The 20,906-nt window shown below is 29.9% G+C and overlaps 1 protein-coding gene across 2 annotated transcripts; it reads left to right on the top strand.

Moving 5' to 3' along the window:
- Positions 1–4,432: 4,432 nt before the first annotated feature.
- LOC132934594 (ring canal kelch homolog) lies at positions 4,433–9,895 on the top strand. 2 transcript variants are annotated; one of them, XM_061000935.1, is made up of 12 exons: positions 4,433–4,454; positions 4,532–4,636; positions 6,383–6,551; positions 6,613–6,841; positions 6,914–7,089; positions 7,170–7,266; positions 8,381–8,540; positions 8,613–8,725; positions 8,786–9,082; positions 9,151–9,291; positions 9,358–9,607; positions 9,673–9,895. In XM_061000935.1, the coding sequence occupies exons 3-12, from the start codon at positions 6,400–6,402 to the stop codon at positions 9,870–9,872; spliced, it is 1,815 nt and encodes a 604-aa protein (XP_060856918.1). In that variant the 5' UTR covers positions 4,433–4,454; positions 4,532–4,636; positions 6,383–6,399; the 3' UTR covers positions 9,873–9,895. The 2 variants fall into 2 exon arrangements, with proteins under 2 accessions (XP_060856918.1, XP_060856917.1); XM_061000934.1 differs by having other exon boundaries at positions 8,381–8,725.
- Positions 9,896–20,906: the final 11,011 nt, after the last annotated feature.

Genomic DNA, 20,906 nt, shown 5'->3' on the forward strand with positions numbered 1-20,906 from the left:
CAATTTGCTAAAATATAAGATACTATAATATGTTGAAATCAAAGCACTCTTTTTGGTAGAAATTTTGTATCCAGTATAAAAAAAAAAATAAATAAATAAATACCACTGTAAAACCACAAGTTTCTAAAATGGTTTTTGTAGTTAAAAATGGTATATACATTATAATAATGACAATATAAGTACAATATAAAATATCCTAGACTGCCAAACCGTTTCTGCTCACAACCGTTTTTTGCACACATGGTATAAATAATTGAATTCAAATTTACAGTCACCCACTTGTAGCCTACTGTACAGCAGAGGGACTTCCACTTACCTGATTTTTTTGTTTGTTTATTTAAAAAAAATTTTGTCCCCCGCATTTTAAATTCTTGGGCACGCCACTGTACAATACCAACATTCTTTTTAAATAATTCATGAATCATGACGATTATTACGTAATTATAACAATATCACTGTCCGCTCGTATTATAAACTGTAACTGTTATCAGTCTTATCTGATGGTAAGTATACCACAAGCAGTTTATACGACTCGTTCGTTACCATTCTACAAAAAGTAGTATACTATACCACAATTTAATTAGAGCTAACCTAACCATGATGTTCAAGAATAAGTATAAACAGAATAAACAGATGAAACAAAGCGTATACACGTCGTGAGGACGAGTTTATAGTTTTAATAATACTATAGGTATTATCGGTATCAGAAGCAGATTCAATATTGGTAAACAAATGTTGTATTTATATGTTTTAACGCTGAATAAATGTGCCATAAATGTTAATTTTTTTTTTTTTTTTATTGATCTTGAGCCCAGCAGCTGAGGCCATTAGCTATTTTTAGTTTTTACTGTAGGTTATTAAGTCGGTAGGGGGAGGAACACGTATGTGTTTAGTTCGGCAGAATTTTTGATTGGGCACCCGTAGGTATCTGCCATGCCCGGGTGGGGGATGGCGACACTTGTTCTCCGGACACCGTGACTTGTCCGAAGAAAAATGCCGCCCATGGCCTAGGAATCGAACTCGGGTCGACTGCGTCGGCAGTGTTCATAACCTTGTCTGTAATCGTTTTTATTGATGATACTTTCGTTTGGGTCAGTGACGCCACCGAATAAATAAAGCTAAAAATTGTATTCGAATCATTTGTTTCTATTTTATATATAATTAGTTACCTCAACACACCTCACCAACGCGGCACCCATTAGGTCCGCATCAATATTAAAAGGAAAAAATATGCAATTGCATAGAAATCCGCGCTCTAATCATCAATAATTATTTTTATTTTTATTATATTTATTATTTAGTTGTTTATAAATTAACTTTACTTGAATTTGATTAGAAGTAACTTGTTACTTATTAAGTTTATATCAATATGATATAAACTTAATTATATTATAATTTATGATCTAAAATAAGTTAAGTTAAAAATTAAGTTAATGAAAATTAAATTTAAAAAGTTAAAATTAACTTAACTTTAACTTTTTAACTCGTTTATGGCCCAGGCTTGAATAACCATATAAATATACATATATAATATCAATATATATTCCTACCTATTTATGAAAACACTATCAACATTTTCTTTGTGATTCATTGTGGCTGGTAGGTATCTACTTACATGGCGGCGATACCTAAATATATTTTCCGTCACTCGGATAAACAAACGTATAAGCTCATGCTGGTATAAAGGCTCGTTTCCGTGTTTTTTGACCGGTTTGTATTTCAGATCACATGTAAACCGACCGGGACTCCTGACGATAGAGAGTTATGAGAGTTATTAAGAGTGATAGAGTCTACAGTTAGGTATAGTCGATAGAGTCTATAGTCGGCGGTCGATATAGTTTGATGGTCAAGAATGAAGAGTCATAGTGGATTGTCGATAGTGCAATTCGAGGGCTGACAACGACCTGAAGAGGACCTGCGTACGACCAGCTCAACCCACATTTGGACAACAGCACCCACGACACACCATGGCCCGATTGGTAACCCTGAGTTATAGTTTATAAGTATTACCTAATAATATAATAATACATTCATGTTTAATAATAGATACATTGAGTACTTTGCTTCACATAAGGTAACCATGATCCCTAGTAATAATATCACACACATAGGTCGAGTCTCCGAGACCTCGTTAATATAAACAGAACGACACCGAAAGGGTGGTAAGAGCGATATATGAAGAGGAGACGTTACAATACCAGTGGCGTGTTCAGAGGGGGGGGGGTATATCCCCCCCCCCCATTGTCTATTTTTTACCGACCTACAGAAAACAACTTATTAGTTATTGCAGCTGTTAAGAGTCATTAATTTTTCTAAATTATTAATTTTATTCGTCGAGTCAACAAGCTTGAAATTTAATACGAGGCTTTTAATATATTTTTACAATGGAAGTTGAAAAATATTTTAAAAAAAGTCACAATTTTTTTTATTAGCATTTAGTTTGAATTTTGATAAATTACGTAAAAATCACGAAAATGTGCAAATTATTTTGAGTTAGAAATTCATACAATTTTTTATCTAACTATCTACCTATCTAAGATTTGATAATTTAATACAAGATTCCTCATTAAAAAAAATTTATAAAATAATATTTTGTCAGGTAGAAAAATTAAAATTAAATTTTATAGGCACTACATATAAGGTTTTTGGTAGTTTTCTCTATCAAATCACCCTTTAAAAACTATATACGATGAATTAATAATCGAACAACATATTTGAATCTAATTTGGTGGCCGGTGGGTACCTCATAGGTATTAGTGTATTACTATCTTGAAGTGATATATTATGATTTATTATTATACCGAGGTATTATTGGATAGGTACATAAATACGTTAAATATTATATGCGAAAGTATAAACTACGACAAATTGTGCTGAAGAACGATGATAACTCATTTAATACAAAAAACCATTGCTATCTGTTTAAATATAATTGACAGTTAATTGTGTCCACATTTTAAATTAAAATAACTAAAATTATACGTCTCTATATATCTAGATCAATTGTTTACCACGGTATTTCATATTAATGGAATTTGTACATAATAATTAGAGCGTGGATTTCTATGCAATTGCATATTTTTTCCTCTTAATATTTTTGAATTTTTGTCAGTTATCTCCACGAATCATCATAATTTGAAACTAATGGTGAAATTTTTTTTCGCATATTTCTGCATAATTAAATTCTATTGCATATTTTGCCAAAATTCAAAATTTATTGCATATTGAAGCAAAAATTTAAAAAAATGTATAAAATAATATTTTGTCGGGTAGAAAAATTAAAACTAAATTTTATAGGCACTTAATCATAATTTATAAAAAAAAAACAATAAATAATCGATTACATCGTAGACTTAATCGTTCTTGCTGTGTCAGTCGATTAATACTAAAAAGTGATAGTCATAAAAAACTGGAAACTCAAAATATGACGTTACATAAAAGCTTTTCAATAATTGACGAAACGAAAGAAAAAATTCATTCTATTCCTGATCGAAAGGTGCAACACTTACAACAAAATTAAACGAGCTTTCCAATAAAAATAAAGGCATGGAAATTCTATGAAAAATTAATGCAGTATTATTTAGGTGAAAACGTTCAGCTCGAAGATCTTTATCAAGACCCGATTATACTAAGTTTCAAATATGCCCAACAACTTCAGTTGAGGTGAAACGTTGATACGTCCGTTCTCAGTCTTTAAAAATATGTTAACCGATAAACGTCACAGCTTCACAAAAGTAAAACTCGAAATGCATATGATTATTCATTTTAATAATAAATAAAATTTAAAAAATACATTAAGTTGTTCAAAAAATGTCCCACATTCTGTTTTATTAAATATTTAAGTAATTAATTATTATAAGCTGTATAATTTATAAATTTTGAAAAAAAGAAAAAATTCTTGCATATTTTTTTGCATAATATTATCGTGTTTTTACTGCATATTTTTTGCATATTTTCATGATTTTTACTGCATATTATATGGCATATTTCAATACTTTTTAGTGCATAGAAATCCGCGTTCTATTGCTAATGCATATTACATAACCATTTACTATAATAGGAAATAGGAAATATAGTTAAATTTATTTATTGTTCCATTAATCAGAATTCTTTAAGAAAAATAACTTAATTATACATATAGCAATAGCCATTTAGGTGTATTGTATTCTGAAAATTTTGATAGTCAAATCATCAAATTTGGTTCACTAGTTTATTAACTATGGCCCTCTAAAGTTTAGTAAAACCTGCATTAATAATTTTAATTATTCCAAAATCCAAAGTTCCAATCCCGGACTCAATCACAATCGTCAGTCATTGTTATATTCTGTGGCAGTGTTGGACAGCAAATCTTATATTATACGATATCGTACAATAGTATTTGCCATTCGGGCACAGTCATTATACTCACTATTTAAGACTAGTAGACAAGTTAGAGTATCAACCATTAACGTCAGGTAATTATTTTGTAATTTAAATTGTGTGCTGAAATATATTATCGAATAGGCGCCTAAATATAAATTTTAATTATTAGGGTTATAGGTACCTACCTGCATCATCAAATATATCATCAAAAACACAATTCAATAGCATCGTCCTCGATTGGTACCGTCACTGATTTTAAACTACGATAAAAAAAGTAAGAACATAATATTCATTATTCTAACCATGTTAAATTCAATAATACCAATCTTATAATACAACACCATTGAACTAATATTGTGTTCGTGATTTGATAATACAAAAAAACTCATAAATTGGCTACCTATACATTTTTAAAGAATGTGCATATACTTTTGCAGATATCTACTTTTTTGAAAACGTCTTCCTGCTAATGATAAAATAAAAGTGACTGTATTTTAAATCTTATAGGTATTGGGTCAGTATACTGAATATCTTTTTTTACTATTTACATAAATTTTCATAAACGAAAATTGAGTACCTACAGAAATAAAAGTAATATTTAAATTAACAAATAAGAAGAAAAGTAGAAATTCTTGTTGTTCATATATTTCATTTCATTGCCTACTTACTACAACATGTTTAATATACTTTAACTACCTAAATCGAGAATATTGTGGTCTGGAAATTATTTTAGAATGTTAGTAGAACTTGGATTTATATGTATTTTTATTTAAACATATTCTTTTTGAAACTTATCACTAATTACTTACCGTTTTGCTTATAATGTCCACAAATCACGTCATGTTAAAAGAAAATATGGTAGTTATTTAATTTTACATATTTCTCCATATTTCTAATAAAATGCATATTATGGCATGTTTCAACTATAAATTTGTAAAATGCATATTTTATGTTATACCTATTTTACCAGTGATGGTTGTAAAAGAAGAATATAGAATATTTATTTTACTATATAAGTAGTAGGGATAGCAATTTAATTTATATCTTATCTAAATGATGTACTATACTCCTACAACTGCTACAGTACCTATAGATGAGATTTAATATTTAAGATTATTCTACAACTATAAAACTATACTTTACCTGCGGTAAAATTAGTATGTGCTTTGACATAATCATCATGTATCATGAGTGTGTTGCGTTTTGTTTGTGAATCAAATTCATTTTGACTTTTGTCACTTAAAATGCCAAAAATACAAAGTATCAGTGCAAAACTTTGACATTATGTTAAGAATTTTCTGGTACATTTTTTAAAACACAATATTTTAGTATTTGTATTTGTACCAAAGTTTCATATTTTTACATATTAGATTACACTAAAAGCATATTTTACCTATTTTTATTGCATATAAATACTAACCCTACTCGTTAGTAATTTAGATAAGAAAATCTAATTTGGTTGTCATTTATTTCAACAGTTATTTATATTTAAAACAACTAGTAATTTCTTAACAGTTAATAGGATGTCGCACTCACATGTGTTGTCACACGTACAACATACCAATTTTTTTTTTGCCAGTTTCAATATTGTGCTTTTAGTTTTGATATTAGAGTGAATTGACCTATTATCAAACTTTTAGCTAACAACATTATATGTGTTCTCTCATTGGTTTTTACGATATTTTAATTTTTAAGTGAATTATGAGCATTTTAAAATATTAATGTTGTAAATACTCATAACTCACTTAAGAAGTTAAATATTTAAATGTATACGACTAGTTGTTATTTGAAAGTTTTATAATAGGTCACTTAAATATCAAAACTAACAGCACAACTATTGAAACTGGCGAACAAAACAATGTTATCCATGTGTAAGACGGAGACAACACATGCGGTTGCGACGTCCTCTTAAGTATTAATATTTTATTGTTCCTTACTCCCTTAAAACCTAAATTAAGTATTCAGTTTCAACACAATCATGATATAAAAATTAATAATCATTTGTAACTTTTCTTCAAAGGTGTGTTGTTAGATAATATGTCGGTAAACGAAATGGATGTCTTACAGACTTCATCATATTCTGAAAGTGATTTAAAGCAAGTACTGAAATCCAATGCATCTGAACCAACTAATTTTAGAAATAGCTATCACTCTGTTAAAATACTTGAAGGATTACAAACTTTACGCAAGTATGTTGTGGGTGATTTTAGTTGCTTGCTAAATAAATATTGATAACATTTTTGTTTTTAGAAATGAAGTTTTATGTGATATTAGATTGGAAACAGATGATGGTACAATAGTATTCGGACATAAGAATATTTTAGTAGCAGCTAGCCCATATTTTTGTTCAATGTTTAGTACTTTTAATGAGAGTGATAAAGATCTAGTTAATATGAGAGAGTTCGATTCTGACGTCTTGCAATTATTAGTAGATTATATTTACACTGGCGAAATTATGGTTACAAATGAAAATGTACAGGTATGAATTATTATTTAAATTGTTAAAGATTTCTTTCAAAATTATTTAATTCATTATTTTTGACTTCTCAAGGTTTTGTTACCAGCTGCAAATATCTTACAACTAGACTATGTAAAAAGTGCATGTGCTAAGTTTTTACAAACACAACTGGATCCATCAAATTGCATTGGTATCAAAGCATTTGCTGACTTACATAACTGCACTAAATTGATGTCAAGTTCTGAAGCATTCATTCATAAACATTTTTTGTATGATATTACATCATTTAATTATTTATATCTGTTGGTATATAATATTATTGTCTAAATATTATGATAATTATTTTCAGAGAAGTGGTTAAATGTGATGAGTTTCTTTATTTGTCTTGTGAAAAAGTGATTCAGCTTATCTCCTGTGATGACCTTGCTGTTCCATTTGAAGAAAAAGTAAGCTAACTATAATTTTGAATTTTGAATTAAAAACTAACTTACCTAAAGTGTAAAATGTAAATTTAATAAATTATAATCATACTAGATGTCCCGCAAATTTGTGTCGGTGTACATTGTTTTGTGGACTAATTTGTCCAAGATGTACAATTTGCTTGTGGCGGATTAGTTATTGGTACTTGGTATAAATCAAAAAAGGTTCAAACTACTCTTTAAACCATTTCCTATTATTAATTAAGGCCTGTCGATTTATCCCATCTTAATCTCTTTTAAAGACTTTTAACACGGTAATTTTGATGGTTTTGACCAAGTATTAAATACAGGACTAAAATTATATTCAATCATAATAACTATTTTATTTTTTGTAACCATTAGAAACCCTATAATAAACAAAAATATATATTTTTTTCCGTGTTTTATTCTTAAATTTTCCTATAGATCTTACAATGGATAGAATAATGGTGGTACAGTTTTTTTAATATCAGCATGATAAAATACATAGTTATTGATAGTTGAGTATGGCTATTGCACAGTTGTAGAAAACTAGGTACTATAACAAATCTTTAAGTATTAAATCTCTATCTACTTCATAGCCACAAAGTTGTATGCAGTCAGAGCCTCACTCATTTGTAAGACATATTGGGCCTCACCTTATAAAAAATTATTATCCGAGGCCTTTCCTAAAACAAATTGCTCCAGGCCTCTCCACCTTATGGCTGGATTTGTATGTAGTATGTAATATGTATTGTTCATGTAATCAATCACAGTAAACAATGATATGTAGCTATCGAATAACAAATAATAAGTTAAATATAATTAAATTACCTATAACTATTACTATCAGTAAATTATATTAATGTTAATAATATAGAAATAATATAATTTTATCAAAATATTGAATCTAACATTTAAAATTAGATTTTATACCATAAAAATATAATAATTATTTCTTAAATTGCTATGAAAAAGGGAACCCAAGATCTGTTATTAGACCCTATGGATGGAATGACAGATAAATAGGTCCAGGCAAAAATAGATAAAAACGCGATTGATCTTATGTAATTGGGTAAATGTTGTTGTATTTTAATTTAATTGTATTTTTTGTCTTGTTTAGGTATTTGAATGTATTGTTAATTGGGTAAAATATGATTTGAATTCGAGAAAAGATTGTTTGCCGAAATTAATGGAACATATACGTTTGCCATTAATAGCATCAAAGCCAGATATATTAAAAAATATAGCTGAAGAACCTCTTCTTAAAAATAATCCCAAATGTAAATGTTATTTTCATAAATATATTTTCATTATAAATATATGTGTTTTAATTATTATAATAATTTATTCAGGTGACAAATTTGTATTAGAAGCTTTAAATTTTCATCTACAAAAGTCAGTTCAGCATTTCACCATTTCTCATTCGGTTCGGTACAAACCTAGACAGTTTGGAGGCTTAAAAAAAGTATGATCCTGTTTTAATTAATTTATCATCACAATTATTGTATCCATTTAATTCTATCAGGTCATTCTAATGTTCTACTGGTCTGACACACTTCCAAAGACTTATACAGAATGGTATGACCCAGCAACCAACTTACGGAAGAGTGCACCAGAAATGAATGATTGTCGTAGGAAAGCGGGAGTAGGCGTCATAAGAGATCAATTTGTTTTTGTTATGGGAGGCGTGAATAGCTCAAGTTCTAAATCTGTTAGTATGCTTGATGTATCTTCACTCTCGCCATATTGGATACCGATGGTCAACATGTTGGTTAGTCGAGCCTATTTAGGAGTTGGTATATTAGACGATTATATATATGCAGTAAGTTTTACCAATATTTTACTTATTTTGTATTATAAAATATAAATATATAATCTATTCAATTTTAGGTTGGTGGATTTGATGGTTTTGTTCCTGTAAATAATGCTGAGGTGTTTGATATCAGTATTCAAAAATGGAGAATGATAGCTAGTATGGCTACTAATAGAAGCCTTTTTGGTATTGGTGTACTAAATGGTTGTTTATATGCGGTAAATAAATATTATTATTTTTTTGTTATTTGTAATTGATACATTTTGTTTAATCAAATTGTGTAGGTGGGAGGTTTTGATGGTTATGATAGTTTGAAGTCTGTCGAAAGTTATGAACCCTCACTTGACACATGGACACCAGTTGGAGAACTATCTATAGGTCGCGATAGTTTTAGTATTGGGGTCATGGACGGAGTTATGTATGCTATCGGTGGTATTGATGGATCTGAGGATCTTAAAAGTGTCGAGATGTATAAACCAAGTGATGGAGTATGGTCTTTTATTGCTGATATGCATTTATGCCGAAAGAATTTTGGTGACTATAATAATAATTTTTTTGAAAATAATAAAATATTGTATTTAAATAACATTTTTATATAGGAGTAGTGGCATTAGATGGTTTATTATATGTTATTGGCGGAGAATCTGAAGAATCAGCTGTCAATACTATAGAAGTGTACAACCCCAAAACCAATACCTGGTCCATGGGAACATTGTCAAGAAATGACAATGATGTCGCTGATGCCAAAGTTTATAGTGGAGTAGTGATTAATAGGCCACCACATTGTATAACTAACTAACATATTATATTATAATGTTCTCATTATATTACACATTTATTTATGTACGATTTATAATAAAACATTTATTTATTCTATTAATTTTTTATTTTATGAATGTTCAATTTAAAGTTTTTAGTTTAATTTTGTATTGTATTCAAATTTAATAAATACAGTTTATTATATTCAGTAGTTATGTTCATAACAGTAAATAATTTTTTCACAGCAATGCTTTGCTTTTTTTTCAATACTTAGATTGGTTAATTTACTTTCTATAGATCTTCACTGGTCTCTACTCAATACTACTACTTTTAATTCTTTGTAATTTGTTTTTCCTATATCTTCTATGATTTGTTTCATAAATGGTGTTCTTGGTCTACCTCTCACATGTTATAAGTAAATATTTATATAAATATATAAATATTTTTTAATATAATTATGTATAGTAGGTATACCATGATATACTCTAATTACGCTAATTAACGCTGGTATTTTACAGACAGACATTATTGATCATTATACAATCTGTGTTTCTATATCTATTAACAACCACTTAATAATAAAAGTAAATATGTTTCTCGTCTTGATTATGATAATATTAAATCATTACTAGAGAGAGAGTGAGAGAGAAATGGACCGAGGTGTATAACAAACACAATGTGAATGAATGTTGCATAGAGTTTGTGTAAATTAGATAATTTGAACTAAGTAAAATTAAGACTCTTATACAAAAAAAGACACTTGAAAAATACTTTGCACACACTCCATCAACAGTTATTTGACATTTTTGAAAATACTGTAGATGATCATATAAAACGTCTGAAATTGCCCTACTCTCAAGCAATGGCTATTAGAGAATGTATGCGTATTGGAAAATATAATGCAAAAACAAGTCGAAGATATTCAAATTATTGGCTATTGACTTGTCTTCTCTTATATATACGTGGTCCTGCTTTGTACAAATATAATATATAAAATAGTAAAATATTACCTCTCATGTAGTCAAACTATAAAAAGTCAATTTAGTCGTGTGAAACTTAGCTGTGGTTTTAATGAACAATTTTTTGAAGCTTTTAAAAAGAAAATGGAGGCAAAATCTGAACAACAGAAACATTGCATATTAATATTTGATGAGATGAGTGTCCGTAAGTCATTAAAATTGGATCTTAAAAGTTTAAGATATCAAGGCGTGGTAATGATGATGTATACAGTACCGATAATAATTCATTAGCTGACCACGCTCTACTATTTGGATATTCCTCCCTCTATGAAAACAATTTTCAGCCAATTGGATGTTTAGGTGCAACAGTAACATAAAGAGAATAAAAAAAAATGTGGGTAATATAAGGATCCATCCAAAATTAACAGTATCGCATATATATCTATGTTCTTTTGCAAATGAGAGTTTCATTGATGACCCAAGTAATGTTACACTATTAACGTTTTGCTATTTCACTTATTTTTCAAATATATATAAAATACTTGATATTTTCTAGGTTTTTAGCAAATCTGTTAGTGTTTGACTCAATTTGTATAGAGAAAAAATTTAATATAATATCTTTACTATTTTATTATCATAAAAACAGTTAAAAGGCCTTTATATAGATGTAATAATGAATTAAAAATAAGAATAAGAATCTAGTAAATAAGGTATGCATATTATTTATTCTTATTCTCACATTCTCAATAGCAAAAATAGGGGTAAATGTCTGCAACGCACTCTACTCGTTCAGTACTGAACTTGGCACAAACGAACGGACATACAGTAACATTGCATACATAGGCCCATGTTAATACCTCTATAATATACCGTGGTTACTACTAACACTTCCCAAGCCCCAAGGTAATTCTTTATGAATGGAAATTATTGCCACTTTATAAACCTAGAAGTATTATGTAAATTAAAATTATATCAATAAAAAATTCAGGTATTTTTATGTATAAATATTACTAAAAACAAGTTAATATTTTTATATGCTTCTACATTTTGTTTTTGGAAGTGGTTCATGAATAGATTTACAGATCAAACCTTTTTTTAACATACCTGGTGTCTTGTTGGATTTATTAAAGCATTAACTAACAAAGACCATGCATTTCCTTAATAGTTGGTTTGCTTTCATGCAAATGTATGGACACACTCGCTGGAAGTCCATAATTAAAGTAGGATAGAAATGTTTTTTGAGTCTTAAATATAGTTTTAAAAAAAAATTATATACACTTAATATACTAAAATATATACTTATATATCAATTTATATTTACCTCATAAGGGACACTAATAGATGTTTCAATGGGCTGCATGAATTTAAGAAATGATAATTCAATAATTAAATATAATTCATATATTATATATTAATTTAATATTTAATAAATAAATTATAGACTACTATTATTCCTATGGCAATACAATGTTATATAGGTACAACAATATAGGTACCTAGGCTGGTATGTTAAAAATGTTTAAAAAAAATTTAATAAAATATAACAAATGTCAAATACCTACTTATATTGTTTTTTCAGCTCGCTACTGTCTGTCTGTGGTTTTGACCGCGTCTTTTTTGAAGTGGTTCTTTACGCCCTTACGTAAACACGATGTGTAAGTACCTACTTACGAACGATTTTTATTCGAAAAAGAAAAGCCTTCAAATTGCACTCGATTCGATGAAATACAAGCATTTTTGATTCTCCTACCTAGTGTCTAGTATCTGTTATAGTGGATAGTACAAGTACTAGTAGTAGATACCTACTATATTAGTACTTATACAGTTAAACGCTAGAGAAAATCGGCACGATTTATATTTGTATGTTCTGTGTCTCTATGGATCAAGACGTGTATAAATTATATATTATACGATTTCCGTTAAAAGAATACCTTTCCTTTTTCAGCTGATCCACATTTCCGCAAAATCATAAAACATTTAAATATTCATAATCGTAAAAAGTAGTTCTTGAAACGCATGTACCTATATACCAGTAAAAGATTAGATAAAGATTAGCATATAATTTAAATACATAAATCAATGTCATAATTCCTATTAAAATACGCTGTGGGAATACAACGAAAGGGCGATGCGATCTTGGAACCGCATTGCAATAGGTCCTACGATCTCACCTGAACAGGTAATTAAAACATAGTACGCATTTCTGAACATCTATATAAAAAGCCTACAGTAGAAATATAATCAATCATACATTATAGTTATATGAATATGATGATATATGGTTATTACTTATAATATATATATATATATATATATAATATAATGCATAGTATCTAAATATTAACGGAAGGCGTACCCATACCATATATTGGAAATATGATAATGGGATACGATTCTTGGAATTTCCAGGCGTGGGAATGCATGGATAATAATTTGAATCACGACCTCTGAGGTCCACGGATATATCGATGGACCCGGGGGAAGGTAGGAGAGCACGAGGCCCTATAAAACCAGACCTGGAACGGCCTGTAGATTAGACGTGATTTACCATCGTATATGCGAGCACCTTCGCGAGGGACAGTATAACGATCTTGTCAATTTGAACTTAGAGTGTTTTATGAAGAACAATATTAAATATACATTTTAAACCTTTCAAAAAAGTCTAATTATTTATCAACCTACCTAAGAAAGCCTCTACCAACAGTCTTGCTACCTGCAACTTATAAGCTAAGCAATTTACCCAATTGCTAGTTTATAACAAATGTATTGTTTTTTCAGCTCGCTACTGTCTGTCTGTGGTTTCGACCGCGTCCTTTGTGAAGTGGTTCTTTACGGCCTTACGAAAACACGATGTGTAAGTACCTACTTACGAACGATTTTTATTCGAAAACGAAAAGCCTTCGAATTGCGTTCGATTCGATGAAATACAAGCATTTATATACCAGGTATACGTTTCATAGGTATATTATACCAGTGTTTGGAAGAACGTCGCTCATAAACGCACGTTCAAATAATATGATAGTGAACGATACACTCGTTTTTTCTCAAGTAAAATGTGAACGTGAACGACGTTTATATTTTCATTGAATTTGATCGATTTTTACGACGCTCAATTTATTTACCATTTAATAAATATATGTATAAAATAAAATATGAATTATTTATTTATCATTTATCTATTTACTGTTTTTGTTTCAATATTTGAATAGTTTTAGTTGAATATATCAAAATTAACATTGTATTATTCAAATCGACCTAAATTTAAGTCTTCAATCGAAAAAAATTTTTTCAACTCTTAAAAAAACTGAGGTAGCTGACTTTTCTAAGGCAACCTAGTCCAGTCCCTCGGTTGTGTAACGTGCCCCAGCCAAACGAATAGAAGGATGAAGGTAAAAATGTAGATCTTAAATTTATAGTATAATATATTTACTTTTATTTAATTTATTTAACTGTGATTGATATATAACAATTACTCTAAGTCCAAAAAGCTAGCGAGATGTGACTATAGTTCCTGATGACTGTTCCTAAGCTCGTCGGTTGCTCGTCTGATGCACGCTTGTCCATCAGCTCTCCTCGATGGTTCAGTCCCTGTCCCTACTTTAGTCTGGATAACCGTATATGGTCATCTCGTGGGATTGTCACGCACTTCGCTCACGGCCGGAAGTTGAACATATATATATGTTGTTGTACACGTGTGGTGTTTTATTCTATACCACACACGATCTATATGGACATTTTATGCGAGTTATTTATATAAATAATCATATATATTATATTGACGCACGCCGTTCATGGTCACGCTCGATATTCGTTGTACTACTACACACGCAGCGCATACGCTATTATTACTATTAATGTTACGCGGCGCGTACTATATACGATTACGTATACACTTTGATCTACACTTTGATCTACTCTTTGATCTACTGCCTAGATAGGTGTTATATATTAGGTAAACGGGTAAATAGTCACAGCTCGCTACAGTTGTGAGCATAGTGCCCTAGTATTCGGTTAATTTTATGACTCAGAAATCCTTATCAAAATGTAACTCAAATAACGTGTCGAATAATAAAAATATAATTCAGATACTTTATAAATTGTATATACTCTAAAGTCTAAATTGTATTTTTTTATTTTTGAGTTTAATTGTATATTTTTTCGGGTTTTTAAATCGACTGCAATAATACTTTGTCCGATCGTCTCCAAACAAACGCCGGTAGTTAGCAAACAGTTAGCAAATAATAGCAAATCAATTTTTGAAGTTAGCAAATCAAAATTCTATTTTTGGCCGATTTTAGAAAAAAAAATTCCAGCCCACCCACTTTGTCCGATCGTCTCCAAACAAACGCCGGTAGTTAGCAAACAGTTAGCAAATAATAGCAAATCAATTTTTGAAGTTAGCAAATCAAAATTCTATTTTTGGCCGATTTTAGAAAAAAAAATTCCAGCCCACCCACTTTGGCCGATTTTAGAAAAAAAATTCCAGCCCACCCACTTTGTCCGATCGTCTCCAAACAAACGCCGGTAGTTAGCAAACAGTTAGCAAATAATAGCAAATCAATTTTTGAAGTTAGCAAATCAAAATTCTATTTTTGGCCGATTTTAGAAAAAAAAATTCCAGCCCACCCACTTTGTCCGATCGTCTCCAAACAAACGCCGGTAGTTAGCAAACAGTTAGCAAATAATAGCAAATCAATTTTTGAAGTTAGCAAATCAAAATTCTATTTTTGGCAGATTTTAGAAAAAAAAATTCCAGCCCACCCACTTTGTCCGATCGTCTCCAAACAAACGCCGGTAGTTAGCAAACAGTTAGCAAATAATAGCAAATCAATTTTTGAAGTTAGCAAATCAAAATTCTATTTTTGGCCGATTTTAGAAAAAAAAATTCCAGCCCACCCACTTTGTCCGATCGTCTCCAAACAAACGCCGGTAGTTAGCAAACAGTTAGCAAATAATAGCAAATCAATTTTTGAAGTTAGCAAATCAAAATTTTATTTTTTGCCGATTTTATAATAGTTAGCGAAATACAGTAGAACCTCGATTATCCGTGACTCGATTATCCGTGTTTGCGATTAACCGTGCTCACTCTTCCAAAAATTTAAAAATAAGTATGGACTGTAGATATATATGTAGTTATAATCGAACATTTTATATTACATAATACACGATATCGACAATTATATTAATGACATTTTTGACGATAATAATATGAAGATAAGCAATATATTTTCACTAATGTTGATGAAAACGATATTGTTGATTCGTTATGGCAGCGTAAGTACACCATCTACCTCACAACAGCCTGATTCTTCTTCTGAGAGTGATAATGAAGAACATTTTGAAAAAATACAGACAAGCCAAGAAATGGAAGCAGTTGATGTCCTCTTGAACTTCTGCGAACAGAAAAATTTTGACTTCCATGACATTATTGGCTTAAGAAAAATTAGAAGTAAAGTAAGGAAAATTATTTCAAACCAAAAAAAACAAAGACTGATAACTTCATATTTTAAGCCCTAATAACTTGTTGTATAAAATTATTGTATGTATATTATGTATGTATACATATTTCTAATTATAATTGAATCAAATTTTTAAAATTTCATTATTATAAAATTGTACCTATGTATTTCTAATTAAAATTAAATTAAAATTTCATTATTATAAAAAGTCTCGATTAACCGTGATTTTCATTTATCCGTGTGACCCCCTCCCCATCATTACCCCGGATAATCGAGGTTCCACTGTAATAGCAAATTATTAATTATTATTTTTGCATTACTCTTTTATATTATTTTTAGATTATGAATTACGATAGTATCCATAATAAAACTCATATACTCATATACGATATTAGTTATTACTTATTAGGTGTAATTGTTAGTGTTTTATAAAATAGATACGTGTATGAGTATGAGTATGAGTAAACGTGTTGTGTTATTTTACCACCTCAATCCAAACTAGTGGTGAAGTGCTGAAGTCCCCAACAAATATTATTTGTGTTCCATAATCCTGTTTAATATTAATATCTTAGTCCGTTAATAGATTAACATTTGTCGTGTTCATCTTATTAGCAGTAACCACGATATATGATGATACCAGAAGACATTAATCGTGTGAAAAAAACACGGACTACAGAGTGTGATGCATACACGATGAGTGAACACTGGTTGATCATGATCCGGTCGTAGTGTTAGTTTGGATTGAGGTGGTAAAATAACACAACACGTTTATTTGCTTTATGTCACTAATTAGTATATTATATTATTACAGCCAAATAATACACAGGCATGAAGTTCGTGAAAGTGATGTAGGTATTAACTATACTATTTATAACATGGTCAAATCCCATATAATGTAGATATGAAAATATTTTTGTAACCCCCCACCCATAAAAAAGGCTTATGTACGCTACTCAAGCAGATTGAGAATATTTTAGAAGTTGTCATATCACCAAGGATACGAAAAATCATACTCATACACGTATATATTTTATAAGACACTAAAAATTACACCTAATAAGTAATAACTAATATCGTATATGAGTATATGAGTTTTATTATGGATATTATCGTAATTCATAATCTAAAAATAATATAAAAGAGTAATGCAAAAATAATAATTAATAATTTGCTATTATTTGCTAACTGTTTGCTAACTAACGGCGTTTGTTTGGAGACGATCGGACAAAGTGGGTGGGCTGGAATTTTTTTTTCTAAAATCTGCCAAAAATAGAATTTTGATTTGCTAACTTCAAAAATTGATTTGCTATTATTTGCTAACTGTTTGCTAACTACCGGCGTTTGTTTGGAGACGATCGGACAAAGTGGGTGGGCTGGAATTTTTTTTTCTAAAATCGGCCAAAGTGGGTGGGCTGGAATTTTTTTTTCTAAAATCGGCCAAAAATAGAATTTTGATTTGCTAACTTCAAAAATTGATTTGCTATTATTTGCTAACTGTTTGCTAACTACCGGCGTTTGTTTGGAGACGATCGGACAAAGTGGGTGGGCTGGAATTTTTTTTTCTAAAATCGGCCAAAAATAGAATTTTGATTTGCTAACTTCAAAAATTGATTTGCTATTATTTGCTAACTGTTTGCTAACTACCGGCGTTTGTTTGGAGACGATCGGACAAAGTGGGTGGGTTACCTGAACTTGGCCCACCCAAATAAATAATGCTTATAACTGCCTCAATAATGATTTGCTAACTTCTATAGTAAATTTGCTATTATTTGCTAACTATTTGCTAACTTTTGGTATTGGTTTGGGTCTTATCATAGAAAGTGGGTGGGTCAAATTCATGGACATCAGACTATGCCCTATATATTTTTAATATTTATCAATTACGTGGTACAACCATGTTGCAACTGTATACAACAAATTTTTAAAATGTATTATTAGCTCATCAGATATCCGTGTCAGGCGCTTTTTGTAATCTCTTGCTCATTGGCGCAAATAGGGGGGGGGGGCTTGGGGGGACTTAGTCCCCCCAAATGTCAGTAAAGTTCCCCCAGTTCAAAATCTAGTAATTAGTACTAATTTTTATATTTTGTGGTACTAAGCAATATGGCCTATGGGGCTTGAGTCCCCCCAAAAAATTTAGTCAATTTGCGCCTATGCTCTTTTATATAGAGTAAAAACTGTTAGGTTTTACCAAATGTTTTAAAAATTAAAAAAATGTAATAAAATGATTTCAGTCATATAAATGATAATAAATACTAATGATAAACATGTTTTAATTTTATTAATAACTATAATTAATAAACATTAATCAATATTAATATTAGCTTTTAATATTGTTCAGCGTCTAACGAACTTCGATTATAAAAATTATAAATGATAAATAATTATCCAAGTCTATAAATAATTCAATAGCACAAGAAATAATCAATGCCTGGACATTATCGTGGTTTTAATTTTATTTTTGTAATATTTAAAATTTAAACACATAGTATATAACTATATAGACAATAGACAAAATAAAAATAAAATAAACACAAGAATAAACACCAGGAACATTTTGAACGTTTGACATGTCAGAATTTTTTGCTGTTCGTACATTTTTTGAGTTCAAACTATTTTAATTTTCGAATTATTTTGATTTTCAAACTTTTTCGTTCGAGTTCGGTTCAGTTCCGTTTTTTTTTTAAAACTTGGTTTGACTTTCGAACTCCAACCGAACACCTAAAGTTTGGTTTGATTTAATTTTTGATCTAAATTGATAACAAGCTACGTGCGATTGTTAAAAACTTTAGTAATATTCAAGTAGGTTTTGTACATAAATAGGGAAATACGACAAAATTCCGAGTAGAATTAATATAATATTAAAATTGCAATATATATTATGGTCATGTTAAAATACTAATAACTTATAGCAGCATTGCCAGTTTTAGCGTTGAGCTTCTTAGATTATTAATGTTACCATATTATTATGTTCTTTACATGTCTGATAATTGATAGAATTACTTTAGAACGTCGCCAATTATACGATCTCGCTTGAGATGGGTATTTACAGGCATCAGATGGTGAAAATGTCACAAACGCCTTTCTTTCAATCGATACTTAATACCAGTGGAGTGTATCATAAAAAAAATTGGTGCTCCTCAAATAATTTAAGGAGATTTACCCCCTCATAATACTGTCATACCGACCTATAAAATGACCTATTTTCTCATCTATCAATACCCACCCATCCATATTTAAGGTGTTTCCCGAGCAATACTTGGATCCTATGTAAATAATAATTGTACCATCAGCCAATAAATATTGTATAGGGGGACGAGGTGGCCGAGCGGTCTAACGCGACGGATTCGGCACAGCCGGTCCGAGTTCGATCCTCGACCATTAGGCGGCATTTTTCTCCGTGCAAGTCACGATGTCCGGAAAACAAGTGCCGCCATCCCCCCACCCGGGCATGGCAGATACCTACGGGTGCCCAATCAAAAATTCTGCCAAACAAAACACACACGTGTTCCACCCCCTACCGACTTAATAACCTACAGTAAAACTAAAAATAGCTAATGACCTCAGCTGCCGGGCTCAAGATCAATTAAAAAAAAAAAAAAAAAATATTGTATACTTCATCAGTAGAATTTACTAACACCCACCAACGTCCACCATTACCTATAGGCATGTCGAAATACGTCTGCCAGTCTCTACTGTCTATGCGACTTTATGAGCTATAGATCTAGTGTCAACAATACACTTATATCTTTGTTATTATTTTTTTAGTTTTTTTTCCACGCTATAGTTATGTTGGTGAACTAAGTACAACAGTAATCTCTGTTGGTCAATAGAAACACGTATGCGCCATTTTCTCGGATTCTGGCCTAAAATATAGGAAGCCACGAGTCTTTTTGACGTAATCGGACGAGTTTTTGATAGTTTTCTCTATCAAATCACCCTTTAAAAACTATATACGATGAATTAATAATCGAACAACATATTTGAATCTAATTTGGTGGCCGGTGGGTACCTCATAGGTATTAGTGTATTACTATCTTGAAGTGATATATTATGATTTATTATTATACCGAGGTATTATTGGATAGGTACATAAATACGTTAAATATTATATGCGAAAGTATAAACTACGACAAATTGTGCTGAAGAACGCTGATAACTTATTTAATACAAAAAACCATTGCTATCTGTTTAAATATAATTGACAGTTAATTGTGTCCACATTTTAAATTAAAATAACTAAAATTATACGTCTCTATATATCTAGATCAATTGTTTACCACGGTATTTCATATTAATGGAATTTGTACATAATAATTAGAGCGTGGATTTCTATGCAATTGCATATTTTTTCCTCTTAATATTTTTGAATTTTTGTCAGTTATCTCCACAAATCATCATAATTTGAAACTAATGGTGAAATTTTTTTTCGCATATTTCTGCATAATTAAATGTTATTGCATATTTTTCCAAAATTCAAAATTTATTGCATATTGAAGCAAAAATTTAAAAAAATGTATAAAATAATATTTTGTCAGGTAGAAAAATTAAAACTAAATTTTAAAGGCACTTAATTATAATTTATAAAAAAAAAAACAATAAATAATCGATTACATCGTAAACTTAATCGTTCTTGCTGTGTCAGTCGATTAATAC

Source organism: Metopolophium dirhodum, chromosome 1, assembly GCF_019925205.1.
Source record: "Metopolophium dirhodum isolate CAU chromosome 1, ASM1992520v1, whole genome shotgun sequence".
Lineage (NCBI taxonomy): Eukaryota > Metazoa > Arthropoda > Insecta > Hemiptera > Aphididae > Metopolophium > Metopolophium dirhodum.